At 36.0% G+C, this 21,115-nt stretch overlaps 1 protein-coding gene across 1 annotated transcript in view; it reads right to left on the minus strand.

Moving 5' to 3' along the window:
• Positions 1 to 8,985: 8,985 nt before the first annotated feature.
• Positions 8,986 to 21,115, minus strand: part of LOC109394067 (heparan-sulfate 6-O-sulfotransferase 3-like) — a 386,720-nt gene continuing 374,590 nt past the window's right edge. The window contains exon 2 of the mRNA XM_019663845.1: positions 8,986 to 9,026. Within this exon, the coding sequence (XP_019519390.1) occupies positions 9,014 to 9,026 (13 nt within the window). The 3' untranslated portion in view covers positions 8,986 to 9,013. The remainder of the gene's footprint in view (positions 9,027 to 21,115) is intronic.

The following is a 21,115-nucleotide window of genomic DNA, read 5'->3' on the forward strand; positions in this document are numbered from 1 at the left end:
TATAAAACCTGGGTTTGTTGTGATATTAGGAAAGGACCTCTTTGTCATTCTAGCACAACTTTTCCCCTCCAGCCCTGTTCCCATACTCATATCTCCACACTTCTGATACTTTTTTTTTTTTTAGCATTTTCTCAGCCTTCTGTGAGCCCTTCTTAGAACATCTGGACCTCCACCAACACCCTCCTTTTGAACTGACTCCTTGCCAACCACCCCGTAGTTGTGAAATATATTTGCTAATGGAATCTACAGACATCATACCTTTCATACGACTAAGGAGCTGAGAGTGTGCAACACACTTGCATATTCACACTCACTGAAAAAACTTTAGCAAGTTTTTTTTTAAAGCTCTCTAAGCCTTGTATGTCTCATTGGAAATACAGTATATCAAAGTGCAGCTGCAAGGATTAAATGGAATAATGTATGTGTAGAAGAAACCATTTTTTCCCTCATTAGCTACCCCTTGTGACCCATCAAATAGGAATTGCCCTCTCAGAAGTACTAGAGAACCAGCTATCAGTCTTCTTGTCACAGTCATTCTTGCTTTTCCACAGAAAAGGGGTGATTAAAATGGGTGACTACAAGGAGTGACCTGGCTGTGCTTTGGATCCAGCCAGAATGGGTCCTACGCCTGCTGAGGACAGTATGGGGCTGGGGTGTCTGGAATGGCCTGCAATTACTTGTCTGGCTCACTGGCTTTTGGAGGTAGGTATGTTTTATTCAGGAGAGAAGGGATCACATTTTGGCCTTGAGTCCAAGTTGTATTCTTTTTAGCTCTACCTGTAATAAAACTGATATTTGACAGTTGTGTTTATTTCTTAAAGGGTAAGGGACTCAGGAAAAAGGCAGCACAAATTATTTATTGTATACATTGCCCCTAAACAATGATGACTGCCACACAGAAACTACACCATTCCTGGTAGTTTTTAATAATAAACAAGTACTTCTGTGAGACAGAATGACGGTGATGACTCTTGTCTCATTTAGCCTTCACAACAGCCCAGGTAGGCAGGTACGGCAAATAAAAACCTCCGTTTCACACATAAGGACACTGAGTTTCACAGGTGTTTGGTGATTTGCTCAAGTTCACAAAATTACTAGTAGGATCCAAGACAAGAAAAGCTAGGCTTTGCAATGTTCCCTCAAGTGCGCTTCCCACGAGAAGACTGCTTCCTTACTTATGTCTTTCCAAGGGAAGTGGGATCCCTACCTCTTTCTCCGGGATTCTGAGTCTCCCTTGGCTTTCTCAGCGTAAGTTTTCGTTTCAGCTCTGGTGACCTCAGACCATAGTGTTACTTTCCTTACTCAAAAGCCTTTTGTTGCCAAGATACTTGCCCCCACAAGGAAGCTGGTATTTCCATAATGCTTACTGTAAAGATGGCCACAGACTGGCCAATGACCCTGACATAGCCAGAAGGATGGTCCTAGCTACAATGACACTAATGGATTGCAGTCTACCCTCTGCCCTGCTAATCTGCACTGGGAGAGCAATAAATGTAAGAAATACTTCAAGGTTTGATGTAATTATCGCAAATTGAAATTTATGTAACTAACATCAAGGCAACAACACTGAGATACTCCCAGAACACTGCTCTTCTAAAGTTTGAGCTTGAAATGATTTTATAGTTACTACTTGATAAAGAATCACATCTTCCACAGTATGTCTGAAAGGTAATGAAGGGTTTAATACATGGTTTAATACAAGGAAAATCCCAGTTTCCCAAATATCAATTTGTCACCAAGTCAGGAGAATTTTATTCTCTTGGAACCAGGCTATATGGACAAGGTAGGAGAGGGGGGTTTGTAAACTTTTACTTTGTTGCAAATAAATTCATTGTTTATTAGGAGAATGACTAGAACAATGAGGATGGCAGAGAGACGGGTGAGTAGAAAGAGATATGGCTAGAAACATAGACTGGAGATAGTTTCTGATCAGCATTGAATGCTGCTCTGAAGACGAGGCACAGGTAAACCATGAGGAGTGATCTAAACCTTTACTGCTCAGTGTGGTTAATGAGCCAACAGCACAGGATTCATGAAAAACTTGTTAGAAATGCAGACTCATCAGATCTACTAAATCAGAATCTTCAATTTAACAAGGCTCCAGGTAATTCTAAAGCACATTCAAGTTTGAGAAGCATTACTGGATAGAGCTTTAAAAATGGGGACTGGTAGTATCGGATCTGTGTTTCATGCAGGCCATGTTGGGGGGTGGGGAACTAACAATGTATTGAGATAAATTATCAATAAGGAAAGACCACAGCCAGGGCATCCAGTTGTGATGCTATTGTTATCATACAGATGATGATAAAGACCAAACTGTTGTTGGAATAGAATGGAGGGAATAAATCTATCAGAAATAAATAGAAAGAATGGATTAGGAGATTGATTAGATGAAGAACATCTGTGTAAAGAAAGGTTTTAGATGAAGTTGTAAGGCTTCCATCTTGGATTATCTGTCAAAGAAAGGTTTGTTCACCTTGTCTTCATACCTGGAACAGAGAAAGAGTACTTTTCATGTGAGTTTAATGACTGCATGCTCTATCTAGGTCATGGAGTTTTAAATTATGTTCCACAAACACCTAGGGATCTAAAGCGGTGCTTTAGGAACCGCCTTGGTGAGAAGGAAGAAGTCATTGCTCCAAGTTCTTACTCCCAAACTTTATTTGCAAAATAAACAACAACAACAACACAAAATCCATCATATTTTTCTTAATTATCTCACAAATGTTTGAACCATGCAATGTGAAGATCAGTCTCAACACTAATATCTGGTCTGTTACTGTTTGTATTCTTGGATTCGTGTTTTTTCTTGAGGTATTAAGACAGATAAAACTTGGACATACTTGCCCTATTGTTGGCAATCTCCAGAATAATGGAGAGAAATGAGCATTGTTTATTACAGCAATTTGCTCTTGGATAACTAAGAGGTAAGGGCAATCCTATCTGAATTTATGCTAAAAAAATAATTCAATAGATGAAAGCTGTTATAAGTGTAACTATGTTCAATGTGATATATCTGTAATGTTAAAAAATTAAAATAACCTAAATATCTTCCAAACAAAAATCATTAAAAAAAATTATGGTGTTTTATTTTACAAAGTAATATGTATACTTGAAAATGACCGTTATAAAGATCAGCCCTTCACATGGAAAAAAGTTTACAATAAAAAGATAACTAAACAATGAAGAATATATAAAATGAAAGATCACTAATGGTTGCAATTATATAAATGCATGTGTATGCATATGATCAAAAACTAGAACGATATATATATATACATATGAATGAGATAAAATATTATTGATATCTGAATCATGAATAAATGTCATAGGTTCTACGGTTCTATCTTCCAAATACACTGAGTCCAACGAGTTCTTGCCACACCTACCACAACTACCCTGATCCAAGTCTCCATCTCTCACTTCAAGCATCCGAACTGGCCTCCATACCCTCTTTTGCAAGCTCTTCTCTCCTCCAGTAGCTACAGCAATATTTTGTATATAAATGAGATCTTGTCATATCTTATGCATAAATTCTACCCATGACTTCTCATTATACTTAGAATAAAAACCCAAATTCCTAACTCTGGATCAGCAGTTCTCAAATTGGCCTCAGGAGCATAAATCTTACTATTAGCAACAAACAAATTTCTAAAAAATCATTGAGGACCCCCAAAGAGCTTTTGTTTATGTGGGTTAAATAATGATATCTACTGCCGTTTAATTTAAAACTGGAAACTATTTAATGGTTAGTAAAGTTACATAGGTTTCAGTTTACTAACCGTTGTCACCCCAACAAATTTTAATTAAAAATATGTAAAATATTAATTTACTAATGTGTTTCTAAGCAATAATATATCTATTCCCAATGAACATAACATTAAAAAAAAACTATAGAACTTCCAAAAAAATCAGTGAGATTAATGGCATTGTTTTATATTTTGCAAATCTTTAATACCTGGCTTAATAGGAATACAGCTAGATTATCATATCTGCTTCTGCATTTGATCTGTTTTGATATGTTATTCCGGTTAAAGGATATGAGAAAATTTGGCCTCCCACAAATATGAAGTTGGAAAAGAAAAATATTTTAATGTCACTTTTAGATAATTGTGGACACTTTTCTTGGGTATCATGCAAACTTGGTGATTGGTGGTGGCTTCATGGTTAGCTGCAATGTGGAATCTGAAGCTTTATCAATGAACATTTTATAAGGTATTATGGTAAAATACATTGGTCTGTCTTGCATTTTGAATGACTCCTAATCAGGCATGATTTTTGACATTATGTAATGGTCATTGGAAACTATTGGTTCACTGAGTTATGTAGAACCTCCAAATGTTGACATATTTCATTACATAATATTAAAAAAAATCACATTTGTTAATATTACCACCATTCTCATCATTAAAGTCATGAAGCATTGGATACCTGTAATGGAGACTGATACAGGTTTTAAAAAAATTGTAATTTTTCTCCTGAAAGCTCAAATTTTATCATTAGCAACAAATAATGTTGTTTGTTTCCATTGAAGTGATAGACTCACCTTTGAAATGGTAGGTTCTTTTTTGTGGATGGCTGCCAAATACCTAAGTCCGAACAACCATAATTTGTAAAACATTATTTCAAGTAAAAAAATAATGTTCCATGAAAAACATTGCCAGTTCAGCTCACAATCAGTAGCACCAGTGCTTTTCCTTGGGACAGCCATCATATTGGAGTCTGCTGCAGAATTGCTTAGTGTGTACAGTACTTCCCATTTCATTACAAAGAATGGTAAAAAGATGTGTACTCACAGCTCAAGATTTAACACAATTAATAATTACACTGCTTTAGCAAGGTCATTCTGAACTAAACCTGGCATTATGTAGATTGGTCCTGAATGGCAATGAAGAATACAATTTAGTGCTCTGGCCTTGACAGGCACGAAGGTGTTATCATTGCTTTTCTATCAGGAGTGCAAATATTAACACAGTAAAATAGTTTGACCTTGCAAATGGCCCTGAAAAGTCTTGGGACCCCCAGGGGTCTGTGAAGCACACTTTGTGAAGAACCCTGCCTACTTTTCCAAGGTATCTCATGCCACACTCTGCCCCAGCCACAAAGGCTTTCTTGCCACTTCAAAACACTAAGCTTGTTCCTGCCTCTGGGCATCTACATTTGCAGTTTCTCCTGCTGGCGACGTTCTGACCTTCAATGTTTGACTGGGCCGACTGCTCCTCATCAATTCCGGTTCCTGTTTAAGTGATATGTACACCAAGATGCTTTTCCTGATCCCCTGTCCACAACAGGCTCCATCTTTCCCCAGCAGAGCCTCAGGAATCTTTCTATGCCCTTGCCTTATTCTACTTGGTAATATCACTCACCACTAACCAGAATGCCATTATGTATTCACTTGCTTACGTGTTGATTGTCTGCCTCCTTCACTAAAAGATAAGCTCCATGAGAGTTAGGACTTTGTTTTATTTACCACTACAACTCCAATGCCTAGAAAAGTGTTTGACATATCATATAGTCAATAAATACTTACTTTATGAATAAATCAATATACTTTAAAAAATAACCCCTTGGGCCAGCCGAGTGGCACGTTGGTTAAGAACTGGCTTGGGATGCCAGAAGGCCCCGGTTCGGATCCCACATATGAGAGCCAGTGACACTGCCCTCCACAGCTAAGATGCTGAACAACAGCTCAACCTGGAGCTGGGCTGCCGTGAATCGCCAGCGATGGTGTAGGCTGCAGCCCCTGTGGCAGTGGGTTGCCATGAGCTACTGTGTGTAGTCAGCAGCCAGTATGAGCAGCCAGCAGCCAGTATGAGCAGCCAGCAGCCACAGTGAGTGGCCCTCCAGAAGCCGGTGACTGATCTGCCTCACCCGGGAAGAGCGCAATGATGGTGCCAACTTGGGCCAGTGAAGCAACGTCCTCCACAACTAGACTGAAGGACAAAACGACAGAAACTTGTCTGTTCCCCTTCCCTTAATTCCCCAGCTCTGTTCCCAACCCCCAATTCCCCAATAAAAATCTTAAAAACAAAACAAAACCCTTAAATGCTCTTGCTATGTTAATTTTCAGTGAATAAAAGAGAATCTTCTGAGTCAGTGCTGTACAATAAAAATATAATGTGAGCCATGGATATAATTTTAGATTTTCTAGTAGCTACATTTATAAAAGTAAAAAAGTAAAATAAATAAATAAAATAATTTAAAAATCTACTTATTGAACCCAATATATCCAAAATATTATGATTTCAACATGAAATCAATATAAGATTATTAATGTTATAACTTTTTTTCTCACTAAATCTTTGAAATCCAGTGTATATTTTACATTTACAGAACATTTCTTTCTTTCTTTTTTGTTAATTAAATGTGTTGGGGTGGCAATGGTTAGTAAAATTATATAGGTTTCAAGCATACATTTCTATAATACATCATCTATATAGCACATCGTGTGCTCTCCACCCAGAGGCAGTTCTCCTTCCATCACCATATATTTGACCCCCTTTACCCTCTTCTACCACCCCCCTCCCTTACCCTCTGGTAACCACTAAACTATTGTCTGTGTCTATGAGTTTTTGTTTTTTTATTTGTTTGTCTTGTTCCTTTGTTGCTTTCAATTTTATATCCCACAAATGGATGAAGTCATATGGCTTTCAAGTTTTTCTGTCTCTGTTTACAGTGGCCAAGATATGGAAACAACCAAAGTGTCCTTCAATAGGTGATTGGATAAAGAAGAGGGATAGAGAAGTGGTATTACACAATGGAATACTACTCTGCCATAAGAAAAGATAAAATACTGCCATTTGCGACAACACAGATGGATCTTGAGATTATTACGCTAAGTGAAGTAAGTCAAACATTTACAGAACATTTCCATCCAGATTAGCCATATTTCAAGTGCTGAATAGCCACTGTGATTACTGACTACTGTGCTGGAGAGCGCAATCTAAGGAAAGATGAGGAGAAACTAGAACAAGGCACTTGTTTTCTAATGGAATAAAGATTAAAACAAAAAGCAGTAGCAAATAATAATAGCAATAATAATTACCAGCTGCATCCAAATAAAGGAAGAGTTCAACTTAATACCATGAGTTTTGCAAAATGGTGCCCATGAATGAGGCAGAAATTTTTATCATAGCTCTATACTTCTAATCGTCCCAACCACAATCCCTAGAAATGTTACTAGGGAAAGGATGAGCTACCAATGTGCTGAAAATTTTCATTAATACCTCTCGACTTGGAAAGAATTAGAAGGAGGAGGTGAGCAGGCAGTCCAGCACACAACTATCACTGCTGGATCTCAGCTGAAATAAAAGAAATCATCCAGAGCACCACACTGATTCAAGGGAATAATTCTAAGTCTCCACACAGCATCCAGGTGACCTTTCTAAAATACAATTCTGATCATGGCACTCACCTATTTTTTAATCTTTCCCTCATGGACCTCATCCCCTGGAGAAATTCCAAGCTCATCAGCACATCATACAGGCTCACTGTGGTTGAGCTCCTGTGTTCTGCCTGGTCTTCATCCATCTTCATTTTCATCTTCCTCTCAGCATCACACACTTTCCACAATAAACAAGCTGCAATTCTCTAAATCAGGAAACTTTGACTTTTAGCTGAGCCACTCCAATTGCACAGAATATGTTATATTTTCCCATTTCCTGGCCAAAAATCCTTCAAATTCAACTCAGCAACTTACCAAAAACCTTTCCTACTCCCTAATTTATCTAAGAATGGGTCCCTGAATTTACATAGTGTCTTGAGAGACCTCTAGTTTAGTGAACACACAGAATGATAACTATGGCTCTACTTGTACATCTTGCTGAGTGAAATACAACATCTTTGAGCTCAGGAACAATGTTTTCACTACTCTGTCCCCAGAGCCCAACAAAATACCTGGTTTAGCGTTTACACAATACACAGTCATAGAACAAGTGAGTCAATATGATTAGATTTGTTGTCATCTATTGATTCTCATCATATCTATTACTAATAGGTACATTGCAAAATAAAATTGACAATGAAACAAAAACATTCTCACTAGGCAGAATGATTATTCCAACTGAAGTTCCTTCAAAGTCACAGATTACATCTGAAATAATTAATATCAAAACAGATGGTTAAAGGCCCAAAATTGAGTTGTGTGTATGTATGTGTGTGATTATTTAGTACAAAACATTAGGAACATGTTCAAAGCTTTTGTGTCAATATATTTTCAGTAACTAGTGTGCCCTGCTGGCTATAGAGGTAAGAGCCAATCTTCCTGGGAAAGCCCCAGAGCAGCCACAAAGCTCAGAGTCCACTGGTTACCAGGAGGGATGGGGGTAAAACAGTAAATAAGCTGGGTAATTCAAAAAATATACCAGTCCCTAATCTCCCATTTCCATCTTAACAGGTGTCAACAATGAGTAGTTCAGAATTCACCTTAAGGCAAAACAAACTAAAGACTTCTTTCTTCTACAGAAATTAAAATTAAATAATTTGCCTGTGGGAAACCAGTGTGGGTGGAAAGAGGGATTGAGGGTAAACTCGCTGGCCTATTTCACAACCAAACACTCTAAATTTAATTGATGCTGGAAGAAATATAATTCAGGCAACAAAAGTCAACTTTCAAAAATGAATTATTATCCCTGTAGGTATTTAAGAAGTTATTGCCACCATGCAATAAAAATAGAATAGTATGAGACTCATATACAAAAAAATATATACATATAATTATCTTTTATAATTATAAGTAAACAATTATCAAGACAAAAATTCAAATGAGGATTAGAAATTACTTTTAGGAAATTTTCTAGAATGGAGACAGAAAATATGAGATAACATTTAACAGAAGAAGGTATTCAATCTAGGAAAGTCTACATTGAACCAACAGGAATTCCAAAAAAGAGAACAAACAAAATGGAGGGGAAGATGTAATTAAATAAATAACAAGAAAAATTTTAAAACCAGAATGAAAATAAAATGATTCTTTACCTCTGAATATCCTTGTGAAATTTCAGAACAATCAAGATTAGCAGCAAATCCTACAAGTGTCCAGAGAAAAATGAAACATGAAGATTATCTACCAAGTAATGAGTGTAGACTTTTCACTATTAACACTAGATGCTAAAAGACAATGGAACGGTGCATTCAAAGTACTGAGGGGATCTTCCATTATCCTACAGTGCTATGCCAAACCAAATCATAGGTTAAGTGTGAGAATAAAACATGATCATGCTCAGGCATTCAAGGGCTCAGAAAACCTTCCTCCCCAGGCACACTTTTGTAGAAAGTTATGGGACTATGTGCTCCAACAAAGAGACCTGCATTGCTTGCTTTATTAAAAATGGAAAACCTTAGTAAAAAGAAATGAGTTATCAAGCCGTGAAAAGACATGGAGGAAACTTGATGTATATTTCTAACTGAAAGAAGCCAGTCTGGAAAGGCTACATACTGTATGATTCCAAAAATATGACGTTACAGATAAGGCAAACTGCAGAGACAGTAAAAAGATCAGTAGTCACTTGGGGCACAAGGGAGGGAGGGATAAATAAGTGCAGCACAGGAGGTTTTCTGAGCAGTGAAACTGTTCTGTGTGATGGACATGGGACACTATATGTTTATCAAAATCCACAGAACATTCAAGGGAAGAGTGAAACTTAATATAAACTGTGAGCTTTGGTTAATAATAATATATAAATATTCACTCATAAATTGTAACAAATGTACCACACTAATTCAAGATAATAAGGGGAACTGTGGGGGAGGTGGTACATGGGAACTCTGTACTTTTTTATAAACCTTAATCTGCTCTAAAATATGGTCTATTAAATAAAAAAGTAAATTGCAACCCTTCCCCTCATCAGCCTTGCTGATTTTCTTTACCCTCATCTACATTGTCTGTTTTTTCCCTATAGCGCTCATCACCTTCTAATATTTCTATATAATTTACCTATTTTTCATTATTTTTTTATGTTTTACTGACTTCAAGGAAAGTTCCACAAAGATAAAGATTTTGTCTGTTTCACATGGAAGTATATCAAAAGTACCTGAAACAGTATCTGACACATAGTAGATGCTCAAAAAGTGCTTCTTGACTAAAGATAATAATAAAGTAAAACAAAAAAAAATTAAAGAAAAATAAGAATTGGAGACACTAGCCAGGATATCATTAAAAGTTTCTCCCTGCATGACCCTGGACTGCAGACCTGGAGAGAATCCCATCAAGTTGGAGTAGCAGGTGGGCAGGCTTTAAGCAAATGTCTTGAAATATATTCAGAAATATATAAAATAAATTCAGAAAGATGATAAATGGTAGATAGATAGATGACAGATAGATAGATGAAAAGTGTCATTCTTAATGTCAATAGTAAGAAAAAACATACATAGGGGAAAAAAGGTAATTAGACATGCCTCCCAAAGAATCCTTAATTTTTCATATCAAGAGATCAAAAAGTAGCATCTACATTTTCAAAACAAGATCTAAGTGTATACTTTAGCATTATGGAGATAACCACCAGCAGAACCAGGAACCTCACTTTCAGAACAACTTCATAGGGTAAATGCTACTATTTTGCCTACTTTACACATAAGGAAATTGAGGCACAACAAGGTTAAGTAAGTTCCCTTAGTTTCACAGCTAACAGCTCACTTAGGTAGGATGTCAACTTATTTGGCCTAACTCCAAAGTTTGTGCTTCTATCCATTACACCATACTGTCTCTTAAGCTATAAATGGACAAATAAACATTGTCTCCACCAGTAAATTTTAACTTCCCAAGGGCAGAACTATTTGTTACTCATCTTTATATATCCTTCAGTGGCCAGCTCGCTACCAATCACATTGTCGGAAGTCAATAAATGATCACTGGTCAGGCCACGCCCAAAAATATTCATTCATTTGCTCCTCTGTCTCGCAGAGATAGTTCAGCACAAGAAAGAGTTCAGTTTAGATGCAGTCATTTGAAGCATAGTGACAAGACCTACCTCAAAATAGTCAATCTCTGTTCTATAATTCAGGGGGAGTGTACAGGTCACTGGCTGAAGCGATAGTTCTTATCTAGCAGGCAGGCTATCAAACACTACCAATTTCCTGCCAACCAACGAGGAAAATGTTGACATCAACGAGAAGTGAGCCACCAGCCATTAACAAAGTGACTCAAATATAACATTAACCACGCTTTAGACCCAGAAGATTCTCTAGGCTTTTCCCTTCCCTGCCCACTAGGAACACATCTGAAACCTGGGGAGAATGAATTCCATTACCTTGTGCTAAGTAAATAGCTTTTAAACAAGTATTTTATCATTTTAGACAACCTACCAATAAAAAATAAAATAAAACAGAATGCACATGTTTGGATCATAAACTCTCTATCTATTCTAAAGTCATTTTCAGCTAAAATATGAAAATAAATGTTTTCTAAAAGCTTGTACATAGAAAGGATAGGGAAATGTTCCAGAACGTAGAAACTTGTCCTTCTTAGAAATAAGTAAAATGATTTTAGCGTAAATGCTGCTTCATAAAACAACCTGAAAACTATAAGAGGGCTTTGACTGAAGGGTAGGCATTATAAAACACAGCCTAATAAATAAGAAGTTCAAAAATGCCATTAGACATTTCCTTTTCATATGACAGCTGTTTTTAATAGGAACACAATATAGATGAATAAGTTAATTATTGCTGTCTTAATCCAGATATCCTAATTTCTACAATTTAAGTATCTAGTTAACTACTCATTTAAGATAAATAGCTGCTTATACCAAGAAAGAAATACAAAAGAACATTTGCAGAATTTATTTTTGCCACCTGAGGGGGAGGCAGGAGATATGGTGGTGTGCACACAAGATAATATTATTTTGTGATTTTTTTTTTATAAATAGTTTCAAAGTTGCTCTATAATATACCTAATATACTACATAGATTAAATAGTGCTGCTTCTCTGAATATTATGCTCTAAGCAACTAAATTAACTAGCACTATTACAATTGTCTCCCATAAAAAAGGAATAAGAATTAATTAGTAGACATGCCTACTACTTCATGTAAGACATTTAATTAATATTTCAATAATTTTAACAGAGAAGAAATTCAAAATATTATAGGTACCACTGCTTTTCTTTTAATAAAAATCTGTTTAGAAGATGATATATCCATCATGGAAAAGGAAGCATTTCAAGAAAATCCAAAATGATCAGAGAAAAGAGACTATAATAAAGGTGCATGGGCCACTACAGTTATCCAAGCTTCTATGTCAAGGAAAATTGAAAAGCCCAATGTGATAGATTTGATTATTGTCTCCACTTTCTGGTCCAAACCCTTACCCTGACCTCCATGGGAGGTGTATACTTCTCCGCCCCACTGTTGAGTTGGTGATAAGATCTGCTTTGGACAATGGAATGCAGGTGGAAGTGATGGTATGCCAGTTCTGAGCAAGGTCTCTTGTCCCTCTGGGAGCTTCCAATCACTGCCATAAAAAGAGCATATTCTTGGCAATCCACTGGTGACAGAAGAATGACAAATTTATGGAGCTGACCTGTACCTCACCATGGCTTTGAACCAAGACTAGCTAAATGCAGTTCTAATCACTGAATCCCAGAAATCCCACAGAGCTATCTGTGAGAAAAAAATTCTTTTTGTTGCTTGCCACTAGATTTTGGAGTAGTTTGTTACACTACATTATTGTGTCAACAGCTAAAGTTAACACCTAATAACTTTGAAAACTATTTAGGTTGTGAACCCACCAAGCCTAGAAAAAAGGTAATTATTTTCAATGTGTTTGTCAAGGTTCTAATGCAAATGATTACTCTGAACCAATAAGGATTCTTCTATTTTTTCCTATGCATAGAGAAAGAAAAAAAAAACACCTGAAAATATACGTTAAATCTTTATTCGAAAAAATGCAAATTTAAGAACATTTAAATTTCATCAAAATATATCAGGAATGAAAAATGTTTTGATATTTAATGAATATTTATTGAGCATCTATTACATGCACAGTAGATGTGGGAATATAGAAATGAGAGGTATAAGGTAAGTAAATAGGGTAGTATAAGACTCATAGTAAGTATGATATAAATGTTAATGCTATTACTATCTTCATCATCATTATCTAGACAAACAATAGAGTATATTATAATAGCAATGCAATACAATAACTAGTAATTTTGTGAATTCTGCACAAAGGTGAAATAAGAGTTCATAGCACAATAGGCTCTGTGTATCTGCTTTAGAGAGTCTGAACAATCTCTTAGAGGAGACAGCATTTGGACTAAGGGAACCTCCTAGTGAGCTGCATACTGATTTTATAAACATAATTGCTTTCTTCAATTCTTATAAAGGAATTATAAGAAATACCACAGGTCTTATTTTTATTAGAGCTGCATGTTAGTGATTTATTCAGGTTAGCAATATTTGGTATTCATAAATGAACATTATTATTCTTAAAGCTAATATGAACTCCAGTAAAGGAGTATAGTGAGGAGGCCAGCTGCCACACCAACTGCAAAATTCTTTCCTCCGAGGCAAACGTTCACATAAAGATAGACTCAATTCTTACCAATCTCAGAAAAGATGCTTTCTTTTTAGTGCATAATCAGTGTTGCCGTGAGGTAGCTAACTTTCAATTGCTATTCTAGATTTTTTTTAATATAAATTACTGTTAGTTTGCCTTCATCAATATTAATATTTTTTCCCTGAACTGCTTGCTACTAGACAATATCACTTGCATATCCAATAGAATCTCAAATTTAACTTGTGGAAAATCTAATTGTTTGACTTACATGCCTCCTGAAAATAACTGAGTGAGTAAATAAATAAAAGATACTTCACTCAGGGTTACTGTATCAGCCTGCTTTGGTTGCCATAACAAAATACTACAGATTGAGTGGCTTGAGAAACAGAAAGGTATTTCCCACAACTCTGGAGGCTGGAAGTCCAAAATCAAGGTACTGGCAGGGTTGTTTTCATTCTAACCCTATTTTCTGGGCTCGCCAATGGCCACTATATGGTTGTGAATTCACAGGACTTCTTCTTTGTGTAGATGGAGAGAAAGAGAGGGAGAAAGATTTATTTCTCTTCCCCTTCTTATAGGTCACCAATCCTATCAAATTAGCCCCCCCTCCCAAGACCTCATTTAATCTTAATTACCTTCTAAAGGCCTTATCTCCAAATACAGTCACATTGTGGGTTAGTGTTTCAACATATGAATGGGAGGGAGGGTGGGGATACAATTCTGTCCTTAACAGTTACCTATGGTAAATCACATCACTATTCACTCCAGTGATCAGGCCAAGAAAAACGTTGGAATTGGACTGCTTTCAAATTTTTTATATCTCACATTGAATTTATCACCAAATCCTGATGGCGCTACCTTCAATATAAAGCCCAAATCCAGTAAATTCTATGCCATTCCACTCCCATTAACCTAGGTCAGGCAGTGTCATCCAATCACAGGATTATTACACTTATTTCCTTGTTTTCCTCCTCCCACCCCCATTACACCCCTGCCTGCTCCCCACTGGCTTTCCATCTCACTGAGAATGAAATCCAAATCCTTACCACATCCTACAAGGCTCGTGAGCAGACTCCTGACCACCCTTCAACTCTATCTCCTCCCACTGTCCCCTCACTCGCCTCAGTAAAGCACACGGCACTCTTTACTCTCCCACGTATTGCACGAACATTCCTCTCAGGGCCTCCGTACTTACTCACCCCTATGCTTGGGCACCTTTTCCCCAGATACTCACATACCCTGTTTCTCATTTCTTCTCACTTGATTAAGGTCTCTACTCAAAGATGTCCTCCAAAGAAACCACTTCCCTCTTCACCATGTTTAAAATGCTGGCTTACCTTAGTTTGTTCCCATAGTATTTTCCATACTACAGAATATAATAGACTTATTTTTTATGTGCTTTATTATCTGTCTACTCCCACTAGAATGAAAGTTTTACAAGGTAGAATGGTTCCCCTCTCCCCTCCCTCCTCCTCCTCTGCCTTCTCTTCCTCCTCTTCCTCCCCCTTCTTCCTCTCTCTATATACCCTCTGCCTAGACCAGTTCCTAGGCAATACTATCTATTTAAGTAATATATACTTGAGAAATGAGTGGATTTAGGTTATTAGGGTTTCTTGGTTAGTCTTACAATATGTAGTGATATATATTGCACCAACATTATTTTAACCTAAAATTTTCTAATAACTGGACTTGATAGTATCACATAAATATATCCTTATTCACATAAGTGTAATTTGTGTAAAACATGCAATATGTTTTATGAACACATCTATATAATGTGAAGCCCAGACCAAGATGAGAGCAGACAGATACCTCTTTAGACTTAAAACAGGACTCAGATGTTCTTAATTTACCTAGATAGTCTTGAAAAGAACATTCATGGGTCCTTGGATTGGAGTAATGAGATCTAAAGTCATGGCTGTACACACAGAAGACAGGTAATGATCCTATAAATTACAATTAAGTACTACAGAAAATCAGGGAGATAATGCCAAAGGAAAAACCATGCCACAAACCTATTTGTATTGTTTATCAACTATCTTTTCCCCAGAGAGACCTGGACATATAAAGTTAAGGAAATGAAGGAGATAGATATGCAAGAGCCACATGACAACAGTAAGATATCATGACCTAAAGAGCTTTGCTCTGGGCCACAGAAATCTCTTGAGTTCCCAGTCAGAGAGAAGTATCCTTAGTGAGATTGAGTGAGAAGAGGATTCAGATTGTTTCAGCTTCACGTATCACTCTGCTTTCATTGTCTCATGTATTTTCCTTCAGCAAATAACTGTCCCCATTATTGAATGAGTAACCATCTAAGAGGATCCAGTACTGCAATCAGGCGTAAAATCTGGGAGATAGAGGAGTAAAGAAACATAGCAAAGGTATCTGGAAAATATACATTACAAAAGGAATAGCCAAGGACTCAGAAGCAAAGTTCAGAGAGTTCTCTGCTGCCTCAAAGAAATTAATGACAGCATGGTGGCTCTAAAGAAAAGAGCACAAGAAAGAAATACAAGAGTTTAAAGAATAATTAAAAGAACATAAGGAAATAAACAGTAAGCTGGCAGAGCTCAGACAAGAGGTGGAAGAGAAAGAAACATAAAAAGTTACAAAAATTAGGATTAATACACATTTTACAAAGTCACAATCATGGTGAATATCACACAGAACAAAATGAAAATAAGCAGATAATGAAATTGGGCCTAGACTGAAAACAAGGAAAACTCCAAATGAGTATTATTGGTATTCAGAAAGGGGAGAACATGAGGACAAAATGAAAAAAAAAAAAAAAGCTTTAATGATATAATAGAAAAAAAATGTTCCTAAAATAAAGACTTGAACGTTCAGATTTTGTCCCAGAAAAAAATGTACAGAAAGATCAAGGCCAAAATGTTTTGTGGGAAGTCATTGAACTTCAAGGATAAGGAGAGATATTATATAGATATCCAATAAAAGTCATGGGGGGAGAGACATTTAAAAGGAGAAAAATACAGTTTGATCTCAGATTTATTCAAAGTAACACACACTGCTATGTAATAGTGCAGCAGTCCACCAAATTTCAAGGGAAAGAAAAGACTTTACAATAATTTTAGAATCATCCAATTAGAGTAACAAAAAGTCGTTCTCAAGTTTACAAGAACAAAGGGAAGACAATGTCCATGAAGCTTTTCTTAAAACCACTGAGCAATACTATAACTACTTCTGTGGTGGGAGATCTGCCCATACTATAGGAAACAAACAAACAAACAAAAAGAAATGATCCTTTGCCCACACAGAATAACCAATAGAATCAACAAACTACTAGAATTAATAAGAGAGTTTTGTGAGGTTGACAGATACAAGATCAACTAATAAAAACAATAACATATATCTACAACAACAATTAACTACTAGAAAATATAACTAAAAATTAAGATACCATTAACAGTAACAATAAACTTATGAGGTATCTAGAAATTTAAAAAGAATTCATAAGTCCCTTAAATAGAAAAAAAATTAAAACTATAAAAGGGCTACAAGAAGACATGACAGATAAACAGTTATGCTTTTGGTTAGGAACATTCAATATTAAAAAGAAGCCAATCTTCCCCTACACAATCTAAAATGCAATACAGATGGAAAATACAGCATGGGGAATATAGTCAATAATATTGTAATAACTGTGTACGATGCCAGAGTGGTACTAGGTTTATTGGGGGAGGGGATCACTGAAAAAAAAAAAAAAGAATTGGGAAGCTCATTGCGACAGGTACAAGTTTTTCAACATTTTAATTTTCCCTTAAAAAGGTAAATAAAAAAATTAAATGTGATCAAAATCAGAATTCCAGCTGAATTTTTGGTGGATTTTTATAAACTCAATCTACAAGTGTTGGCAAGGATGTGGAGAAAAGGAAACCCTCATGCACTGTTGGTGGGATCATAAATTGATGGATAACAGTATGGAGGTATCTCAAAAAATTAAAAATATAAATACCTTCTGACCCAGCAATTCCACTTCTGAGTATTTATTTGAAGAAATCCAAAACACTAATTCTAACAGACATATGCGCCCATATATTCACCGCAGCATTATTTTTAATAGCCTAGATATAGAAGCAACCTAAGTGCTCATTAATAGAGGATTAGATAAAGAAGAAATGGTACATATATACAATACAGTATTACTCTGCCATAAAAAAGAATGAAACCTTACTATTTGCAACAACATGGAAAGACCTAGACAGTATTATGCTAAGTGAAATAAAATACACAGAAAGACAAATACCATGTGATTTCACTTATATGTGGAATCTAAAGAACAAAATAAACAAACAAAACAGAAACAGACTGATAGATATAGAGAACAAATTGATGGTTGCCAGGTGGGAGAGGGTTGGGGGGACTGGATGAAAAACATGAAGGGATTAAGAAGTACAAATTGGTAGCTACAAAATAGTCATGGGGCTATGAAGTACAGTATGGGGAATAGGTCAATAATACTGTAATAACTATGTATGGTGCCAGGTGGGTATTAGGCTTATTAGGGGGATCACTTTGTAAATTATATAAATGCCTAACCACTATGTTGTACACCTGAAACTAATATAAAATAATATTGGATGTCAACTGTAATTAAAAAATAAAAAAAATTTTTAAATAAATAAAATATTTTAAAATTTCAATAAAAGCTTTCTAATAACTAGTTCAACACAGCAAAATATAAGCAAAGATAGGGGACTTACATGAAAAGATATTTTTAAAACAAAGTCTGTAATAAATATATGATCCTAGGGCAAGAAAAAGGGACTAATGATCATATATCTTTTTAATATGATAAAGTTGGTGCCTTATATCAATTGATAAATATCAGTCTTCATACTGAGTAATGTGAGGAAAAGTAACGCACTATATTTTGAAAAATAGAACTGTAATCCTACCTAACAGTGTACACAAGAGTGGATCACAAGCCAAAATGTAGGAAATAATAAAGTTAATAGAAAATGATGTAGGAGAAGATTGCAATAACCTAGGAATGCAGGAGGATTTCTTAAACATAAGCCCCAAAGCACTGACATAAAGCAACATTGATGGATTTAATCAAATAAAAATAAGAATTTCTGTTCCACCAAGGACACCATGTTAACACAACAAAAAAAAGATAGACTGAGATATGCCAACACTCTAACACCAACAAGGAAATCATATATAGAATGCCCACAATCAAAATCAAACAAAAGAAAGCAAGAAACGGAAAAAAAACCAAAACCAAAACAAAACAAAAAAACCAACAGTCTATATATATGGATAGGCAATTCAGTGGAGGAAGAAGCTCAAAAGTTAGCAAGTTCAAGCTCATTATTATTTAGAGAAATTTATATTCAAATAACATTAAGCATTACTTTAAAGCTAGCTTGACTGACAAAGACTTGAGAGCTGCTTAAAGTGAGCTCTTGGAGGGCTAGGGGGATCTGAGAAGCCTCATGCACTCCTCTTTACTGCTCAAGTTTATACAGCTGAAGGAATTCTGGAGCGCCACCTGGCTGGTGAGACAAATCAATCATATGTACACTTCTGACCCAGCAACCCCTAGATATAAATTCCCGAGAAATCCTCACAGATGCATGAGGGACATGTACAAGCATATCAATCTCAGCATGGTTAGTGGTGGTACAAAGTTGGACACAACATAAGTTTCCATGAATATAGCCCTGAAAATATAAAATGTGGAAAAGGAGCACTAAAGATTAGGTGACCACATATCTTGGTGGCCTGGGGCAGACCCATTGTATCCTGGTATAATTATTATGAATAGGGCCATTTTAGCCTCAAATTATCTCATTTTGGACAGTAAATCACACATAATACTATGCAGCGATAAAAGCACCTAACTAGGTTGCACATGCAGATACATGGATAAAGCCTAAAAATATCATGTTGAGTGAAGATGCAAGAAATTCAGTTAGATTAGCACAGTGTCACTTATGTAAAATACAACAGTGCAGGTTTTGTAAGGATATGCATCAAACACACGAGATATTCATCAAACCCATTAGAATGATTATAGAGGGTAGTTTGAAGAGAATGAAATTAGGGAATAAAAAGAATAAACAGCAATAACAACTATAATAAAATGATAATACATAAAAGAAAAAGGTGGATTGTGTCACATAAAGTAAGAAACAGGATTAACCCATCCTATAGAACTGAGGTGAAAAATGACAGGTAGGGGAGTGGCTACTGCTTCATTTAATGGATTCAGCTGATTATGAAATGAATCAAAGCAAAAAGCTAAAAATGGAAAACTGGTAATATAAAGGCTTGAACTGAGCATTTTATTAATTTAAATGTCCCATTACAATAATGAAACCATGGGGATTAATATCACCCAGCAAAAGGTAAATGTTATGAACTTCAATCATGTAAAACCAATCATGTAAATAATAAAAACAGTGGGTGACGGGGTACAAAAGAGTAAAAATGTACTAATGTCCTCATCTTTCATAGCAGGGAGTGAGTAAAGTCTAAAATTTAAACATGTAGGTATAATAAGCATTGTAATTTCAAATTTGCCAAAAAGTAAATTAAAAACTAAATGTCTTCATTGACTCTTATTCTTAACTTGGGATTCTTTCAGGTTCCAGTATTCCTTGTGAAGAAGGATCTGCCTGGATTTCAATTCCTTTATATCCATTCAGCTTCTTTTGTAACTTTACATAAAATTCAACTGAAGAGTTAATATTAAAACACTATTTATGGCATAATACATTCTAAAGTTATTTCAATTTTATTTTTATTAATCTCTCTACCTACCTGCTTAGGACAAACATCTAGAATGATAGAATGATTGTACCTGTATGTTCATGTTTATTTTCTTTGTCTTTTTAAATTGTTAAGATGCTGGCAATATTTTACAGAAATAATAAAGTTATTACTAATAAAATGAGAGGGAAAGAGTGAGGAAGTGGTGATGATGGCTAGAACTCTCTTACGAGCTGTTAGGCTAGAAACCTACCTAGAGCGCTAGGGAAACAGAGTCAAGCTGTGTTTGTGAAGATTTCCCAGTACCATATGGTACTTGCAGAAAATTGAAAGCAAACATGTTACTCTGAGTAAGATACTAGTTTTAAAACCCTACCTCCTCTTCCACAGATCAGACATCTTCTTAAGATCTCAGAAAGGCACAGCCCGCCGGGGTCTGCCCTTCCTCCACTGTTCATTACCCGAAAGGCAAAACCACAAGGGGGAACGAACAGAATGGATGTGAAATTTGTCACCGACAACCAACCACTCTCGATTCTGCCCAAGACACACATCATTACATTTTACATTAAAAGGTAAGGCTAACCAAAATAGTGCCCATCCATGCCTGATGCACCGAATTGCCACACAGAATTCTCCAACACAGGCTGCAGCGTAGCAGTCCTTAATGTCCACAGTTATTTGAGTTAAATGAAGTCTGACATATTCCCACACGGAGATAGTAAGGAGAAACGTATTTTCTCAGTCTATTAAATATAATTCATTGTGTATGTTTTGCTTCCTTATCAGCGGTTTACATTAATTTTTCTCATTGTCAACAGGCTGACAGTCTCTCACATCTTTGAATCCAAGCACACAGTATTTGCTAGCACTAGCCATACCCACA

This window comes from Hipposideros armiger, unplaced genomic scaffold (assembly GCF_001890085.2).
Source record: "Hipposideros armiger isolate ML-2016 unplaced genomic scaffold, ASM189008v1 scaffold_407, whole genome shotgun sequence".
In the NCBI taxonomy this organism is placed as follows: Eukaryota; Metazoa; Chordata; class Mammalia; order Chiroptera; family Hipposideridae; genus Hipposideros; species Hipposideros armiger.